Source organism: Panicum virgatum, chromosome 2K (assembly GCF_016808335.1).
Source record: "Panicum virgatum strain AP13 chromosome 2K, P.virgatum_v5, whole genome shotgun sequence".
Classification (NCBI taxonomy): domain Eukaryota; kingdom Viridiplantae; phylum Streptophyta; class Magnoliopsida; order Poales; family Poaceae; genus Panicum; species Panicum virgatum.
This window is the reverse complement of record NC_053137.1, coordinates 3564024-3571663: the sequence shown is the minus strand read 5'-3', so window position 1 is coordinate 3571663 and position 7640 is coordinate 3564024. Positions and strand designations below refer to the sequence as shown.

At 42.9% G+C, this 7640-nt stretch overlaps 1 protein-coding gene across 4 annotated transcripts; it reads right to left on the bottom strand.

The window, feature by feature from the left end:
* Positions 1–3932: 3932 nt before the first annotated feature.
* On the bottom strand, positions 3933–6893 carry LOC120661437 (60S ribosomal protein L5, mitochondrial-like). Of its 4 annotated transcripts, none has more exons than XM_039940317.1 (3): positions 6725–6893; positions 4465–5152; positions 3933–4388 (listed from the first exon to the last, which is right to left on the bottom strand). In XM_039940317.1, exons 1-2 carry the CDS (start codon positions 6848–6850, stop codon positions 4466–4468), a joined length of 813 nt encoding a protein of 270 aa, XP_039796251.1. In that variant the 5' UTR covers positions 6851–6893; the 3' UTR covers positions 3933–4388; position 4465. The 4 variants fall into 4 exon arrangements, with proteins under 4 accessions (XP_039796251.1, XP_039796258.1, XP_039796238.1 ...); XM_039940324.1 differs by having other exon boundaries at positions 4470–5152; XM_039940304.1 differs by having other exon boundaries at positions 3933–4373; positions 4470–5152.
* Between the last annotated feature and the right edge of the window lie 747 nt (positions 6894–7640).

Sequence of the window (7640 nt, the reverse complement as noted above, 5' to 3'; positions counted from 1 at the left end):
AAAGCAGTAGAGATGCAGGACATTCTTTTCTTCTAGAGAATTGCACGCACGGCCACAAACTTTGATTATGATGTTTTCTGTTCTTCTGTAAAACAATCATAGTCATGGGATGTTATTTTTATAGAAATAGAAATGTTGATGCTTTTGCAAAAAAAAATTGTCCTTTTGTGATGAAAATAACCATGTGAAAAATACTAAAACTGACATGAATAATAGTCATATTGATATGGTGCAGAGACAGCCTAGCAGTCAGACAAAATGTTCTAATTTGGAAGAAAATTTGTTGCATGGAGAAGGGAAAAAAACATTATTGTTCAGGCCTCACCATGCATGACAAGATTAATTTCAGTCGTATATGTGGCATATGGCATTTGAGAATTCCATAAAGACGTACAGCACACTACTACATGAATGGTTTGTAAGGGCGGGTAAAAAGATATTTTTAGAGGTGGATGATGCACTCGTCTCTACTTTCCGCAGCTAAAAATAATTGTTTGCAGGGGTGTGGATACGTTACTCGTCTCTGAAAATGCATTTTCAGAGGCGGGTCGCCCTCTCACCCGCCCTTGGAAACCGATATGTAGGGGCGGACAACGGGACGACCCACCCCTAGAGATGGATCTTCAGGGGCCCCTACAAATCGATTAAAAAATAAAAAATTGACCCCAGCTCTTGCGCCGGTTGCACGCCTCTCTCGTTCGTGGGGAGCCGGCCGGTGCGGCGGCCAGAGCAGACGCGGGAAGCCCCGTGGGCCGCCAGTCACCACGTCCGCCACACCGCTCCTGCCGGCCACAGGAGGTCCGTGGGGAGCCGACGCTCCTACCCACGGGAAGAGATAAGGTAGAACGAGAAGATAAGGTAGGAGAGAGATTCTAATAAGGAGATAGAACGAGAGACTGCTAATGCCTGTCGCACCATTGAAATTTTTTAATTTTACCCGTTGTTCAAACTTTTTAGGGGGCGGGTTATCCCCTCACCCACCCATAAAAATATATTTTTAGGGTTGGGTCGGTTGCTACAGTAATTTTGCTCAATTTGTAGCAATGGATGAAATTTTGATCCGCCTTTAAAAAGAAATCGAGAGGTTGCTACAAATCATTTTTTAGTAGTGGCAGCCATCCAATTTAACATCCAATTGCTAATAAATTAAAATAAATAGACTAAAAGCTTCCTAAGTTTTGCCGCCTGAAAATGGGTGTCCCTAGTCTCCCACGGCTTTGAAAATTGAGATTTCTTAACTTTGAATTGGAACCTTAGGTATCGAATTTTGGCATGTTCTTATTATTACAAGGATACGAGAATGACCTCTTAATTACCTTATTAGGAACATGCATGTTGTGTGGTGTATGTGACAGTGTGACGGTGTCATGCATCGCATACTTTCTGAATTTTGTCCTGCATGTAATTTTTTTTCCATTTGGTTAGCTAAAACATTTCATCTTATATATACATGCAATAATTGAGGAGAAAATATTTAAGTAAGTTTATGATGAGTATGGAGAAGAAGAAGCTGTTTTGGTCACATGTATTGGAGACCCATGTCTATTTTTCCTAGAAGATGATGACTCATTCCGGTCTGATTCATCCAAGGCTTTCATGTTTGTTAGGAAGCTAAATTTACGTCATTAAACTATGATTATGACTGGAAAACAAAATTCAGAGATGCATGGAAGCTTATTTTGTGCAGGCATTGCATTATTCTGCTTCACCACGTAGCTTCACCAAAACTACATGGGCCTGCACATTCGCTTAAAGTTGCCTGTATCTTTTTCATGGTGTTTTTACTTGAGTAGTCAACAAAGCAATAGAAAGTACAGTTTCAGATTGAAGTTTGCATAGTTTGCACGGAGAGGTTGGTTTGCACCTGATATGCTTCCATATTTCTAAGATCCACTAAGTTGCCATAGAAATCAAGTACCTAACGAGATTCAGAAACTGCAAACAGGCCCTGTGCGACTGAAGGGACAGGAGAACAGCTCTTTTACTGTCTTTGCAAGTTTCTTCAGAATGTGCAAGTAAAATCCTATTCCACAGATGGGGCTGCAAATAGGTGCCCGTAAGAGTATCCACTGCCCCTCTTTAGTTCAAAAGTTTGTCCTAGTAGTTTTTCAAAATAGGAGTTCATTTTGAGAAACTATTAGTTTTGAGCTAAAGAGGGGCAATGGACACCCTAAGGGGCACCCATTTGCACCTCTACACACAGAGTACAGACCTACAGTGGCATGTTAAATCCTACCTACACGTAGAATTCAAAAATTTCAGCGAAGGTACATGATGGTTAGCTTGGCTCGGCTCAGCTGCCAATCTTGTGCAGCATTGATCTCTCTTCCTGTAGCATATGCCGTTCTGAAACTCAATCTTGGTCAATTGGCATGCCATGATACGATTTTGTTGACAGAAAGAACATCTGTCGTCATTTATCATCATCTAGATCAATACACTTACTTCCATCTAAGTCGCCGATGCTTGATTACACCATCGCTTACAAGAACCATTACGCTTTCGTCATTTATCATCATCTAGATCAATACACTTACTTCCATCTAAGGCGCCGATGCTTGATTACACCATCGCTTACAAGAACCATTACGCTTTCAGCCTCAAGATCAGCTGTGCCTCGTTGTCATCATTGATCAGTAAACGACCATTCTACTGCTAGTTGCAGAACTAGACACCATTCAGAGTCTGAATCTAGATATACAGGTGTAAAATACCTAGGATGTTGGATGTTCACCTATCTCAGCTGCAGCTGCAGCTGCACCACGTCAGTCTCAAGTGTGGTAGCGGGATGCAGCATCCGATATATCGTTAGCGATTAAGTGTTGCTTCGTCTATGAAGCATTCCCCACCAAACGTGTGTTTGCCTGAAAAATCAGCAACATCGACATTGCAGTGCATGGTGGCTATAAGGTCTAGCCGAGCAGATTGAAGAGAAGCATCCTATTCCAGGCACGCGAACGCGATTGGCTATAAGGTCCCCGCCGGCAAGGCTCGTCTCCTGAATCCTGATGCAATGCCATTGCTAGCCATCAGCACTAGACGTTTGCTTTAGCTGCGCTCTGAATAAGCACCGTTCTGACAGGGTTCGTTCAGGAATTAACACTGACGGTCATGAGCAGAAGCTCTCGGCTGCGTTCCTGCTACGTAGACATCCCTATTCAGAAAGAGAGATACGGGAGTAACAATCCCATGAGTTGGTCCATGATCCTTGTTGCCCATGCCTTGGCCTAATACAAACTGAAACTTCTCTGTAACTGCAAAGGTAGGTAACAAAGTTCTTCAGAGAAAAACAAATGCAAAGATAGGGACTGAAGAGTAGTCGATCATGTGACCAGACTGAACTCAACATTTGATACAAAGATATGTCGATAGGATTGGATGTCTCTGCTTTTGCACGAAGTTAATTCAGAATCAGGTAGCAATCAGGGAACATATTATTGCAAATTTCTTCATAACCAGGTGGCAGCAGCAGAAGAAGAAAATATAAGGGAACAGAAGAACAGGTAGCAAGTCGTCCCTTGCGTCTGAGTTAACCACCGGCATCAGGTAACAACCGTATCATCTTTGCTAGATAAGTATAAGTATACCCCCATTTTGTTCTGCTCCTGTGTTTGGAAGTTTGATCATAATGCACCAGAGGCATCCTTCTGCAATTTTCAGGAACGGACAAATTGTACATCGTACTGCTTTAAAAAAAAAAGGAAATTGAATCGTTGGCTCGGAGCTGAAATGGATAGCTTTCTTGGAGCATTATTTTATTTTTTTCATTTTTTGGGGCATGAGACTGGGGCATAATCACACCATTTCAAATGTTAATTCAGCTCATCACCATTGTACTAAATATGGTTTGACCCTGCTGAATCAACTGGGCCCCCATTGTCAGCCTTTATCAGAAGAACACAATTTTCATGCTAGCAAGTGAAAAAAAAATCTGGAACACAAGGAAATATGCCCTCTTACAATGATTTCGAGAAACATACAAGCTTTCCAGGTCACTACAGGACAGGAGCCAGAGACAAGCAAAATGGAACTCGTTGCAAAGATCAAGTTCACAGTACATGTCCTGAAGGTGAGCTTCGTTTCGTTGCCCTCTCTTGCAATGGTTTTGACAAACAGAAACGAGCATTCCATGATACTACTACAGCAGGACCCACAGAAATAAGCAAAAAGAGACCTATTGGAGCCTACATTATTAAATTCATATAGTATTAAATGTAGCAATTAAACATTAGCTCCATACATCGCTACACATAACAATCACGCAAGCTTCATTCATTCAGTCTACAAAAATGATGGATGCTGCATTGTACTTCTTCAGCAATAACCGCCACAACTCCAAAACCATTTTGAAAGAAGTGACCGCCTATCAGCCCCTGCCAAACAGTCAACTGAAGGTTCAGTTCAAGCAGGGCAGCAAGTACAATGTCAGGGACATTATGTGGAAAGAAAGATAGGAACTGTTACCTTACTTGGTTTCCCCCTCATCGTTTAGCATGAAGCCACTCCACAGTAGCGAGGTCTCATCTTTTGTGTCGGCTGAAGTGGCGATAGTCACGTTGAACCCTCGGATATGCTCAAAGATCTCAAAGTGGTCTTCCAGTTCCGGGGAGAACTCACAGAACTCCGTCTCCATGAAGAACTTTATGGTGTTTCCCCGAATTTCGGCCCGAGAATCTAACATGGACATCACTGTCAACATTCTGACCAAGAAATTGTACATTGCATGCCCTCGGAGAACACTCTGTCGTGCAAAGGCATTGCCACTGTCTTTGCCAGCCCCAATGAATGGATTGGTTCGAGCAGACTTTCTTGCTTTAGCAAAAGGGTCACTTTGTACCTCCTTGAATCTCTGGCCACTCAAAATCTCCATAGCCAATTTTCCTATTGGAACCCTCAAATCAGAACCTGCTTTTGGTGCTATTCTGATTTCATACAATCCAGGAACTTGCATGATATTGGCATGGTTCTGTTTCAGCAACAGATCCTGACGTAGTACATCTTCGTAATGGAAATGGAGTGGGAGCATCATGGCTGTTCCGCTTTTCTTTGAGATACCTGATCGATTACGCTTTGGCTTGGGTGCATCCAATTCCAAGCTCATCTCTAGGTTCCCCACTGCTTCACTGGATGGTGCTGCATAATGACGAAGGCCCTGTGTGGAAATTTGTAATTAGCTCAGTGAAAACATTGCCTTCTTATAGATGCATAAAATAAAATTAAAAAAATGTTGAATTACATGTAGGGTGATAGAACCAAAACGAAACAGAAAAAGGAGATGGAGCAAGGACAAATCTTAACTTAATTTGTTTGTCAAGGAAAAGTTGTCTATGTCATTGGGCTGTGACCACCAAGGGGGGCATATATCCCAAAAGCGTGCAGTGGCAGTCATAGTTTTATCATTATTGATATTTCAAAATGTAAGATGACTGCTTTTTTAATTGGCACACTTGTGAGACCACTTGTGTTCTTCATTCAACCAGCAACACACAAAACTGAATATAGTTCTGAGTTGTTGCCTTGTTGGAAACGTAGGCTGTCTGATTTGATCAAGATAGGTTTGTTTAAGCAGTAATAGCAATCATCAAAAAATGTGAGCGATAAAATTATTTTTTGAAAGCCACATGAAAGGATTTGGACAAGAATTAATTCTCCTGGGTCCCACACTATAGCAAGGTAAAGCACCCATCAAGCCAATCAGCTAACATAAACATCAGTGTTAAACTACATTTTTTTTGTTACATAGTGAGAAACTTCATAATGAAACTTTCATTGCCTTGAGTTGAAAGGGAGAAAAAATGCGATCGAGATTGTGGAATAAAACAAATAGAGCATATATTCAGGGATCATGTTTCTGTGATGCATTGAGCCTTAAGACTTGCAACGATGCAAACGACACCATAACTTTGTTCTGTACCCTATTTTTCAACCAAGGCCATAAGGTGGTTCAGTTCCTTGCTTGCAATGGTTCTCATGCTCATCTAGAGTTAAAAAAAATATTGTGAGAGTATCAATATTATTGGCAAAGTTCCAACATGCAGATGCAGTTGCCCTTGTCAAATGTTTGAAGAAATTCTACCATGGAGAAGCTGGTCGATCGGTCCTCGGTAAAATTCCATCACAGGTTTCAGGTCACTTTGCTAATGCTGAAGGAAATGCTGGCATGGAGACTTAATGGTTTAACTTTTAGGCACGGAGACGGACAGTTTCACAAGCTGAAGTTGGTGCCTATGACCAATGAAAATCAAATTCATAATCTTTGTCTTGATGATTTACAGTAGTGAGGGAAAATAGAAATCAGTCAATCAGTGCGTTCAATTGACCAATGAAAATAAAATATTGACCCCTCTGCTGTGAGGGTTCAATACATTTCTCTGGTTGTGTTCATAGACCGATGTGGAGGAGAGAAAAAGAAACATTTGAGCGGCACAACTGTAGGAAGGGGAATTCAAGCTACCGCAATGACAGCGAGAACCTGTCAAGTAGCACGCACGGCACATTTCGAAATGCCCTTGCCTAACTCGATGACCGGGAAGCAAATGAAAACAGATCCCCCCCCCCAAACCCGCTCGCGCGAGTGAACTATGCGAGCGCCGAAGAGATCCTGGCCTCCCACCCACCAAATTTCTCCCCAATCACCGCCGGGAAGCAACGGGGCATGGCGTGCACGGAGCTAGGGTTAGCGCAGGAAGCTGAGCAGGGGGTTGGACGGGGGGAGCGGACAGACCTGAGCGGCGGGAGCGGTGCCTCGGCTTCCAGGACCGGCAAAGGAGCCGGAGGGGTCGGGGATGCGGTGGCCGCGCGCCGACCGGGCCGCAGCGGATGCCACATCGCGCAGGAGTCGCGCCGCCATGCCGCCACCGTTTCTTCTTCTTCCCCCTTCGGTTGTTTCAGTGGAGCAGCAGACCTCTTGGGGGCCTCGACGAGCCAAGTTTGGGCTATTGTGGGCCGCCATCTGCGTGCGACGGCCCATTTGTGTTGGGAAATCGTTCATTGATTTGGGTTGGACCAGGCCGGACTGGGCACCGCGGCAGCCCATTTTGCATAGGAAAAAAAAATCCTCCAACCTCCCTCAATTTTTGCCACAGTTCGATTTACCTCATTCCACTAGAAAACCTCATGTTTATGCTCCTCGAACTATTGAAACCGGCTGATTTACCTCTCTAGACGGTTTTCAAAGCAATTTTGGCTAATGTGGCCCCATGTCAGCTATCCTACGTGGCGCCACGTCAGTTATAAAGGAGGTAAATTGAACTTTCACGATAGTTCATTCCCTTAGACTTTATAAAAAAATTGTAGAAATACTTTTTTAAAAATCCAAAAAAATTCTAGAATGAATGTACATTTCAAAATATTAAAATATTATTTAATATCATAAAATCATAGAAAGTTTGTTTTAAGTAAAAAAAATATGAATTGTCATGGAAATTTAGAAGATGATTAATTAAATCCAATTCATGGCAAAATAATCTAAGGCTGGTTTGACAGCCATCCATCATCCATGAATTCTATATCCACAAATCTTTGCACTGGCGAGGTCCAGCGCCCTTCTCCTCACCGTTTCCGTGCCATGGTTGTCGAGTCTCAGTCGCCCATGCCGCCTGCTGAAGCGTCCCCTCATAAGAGAAGACTTAAATGTGATA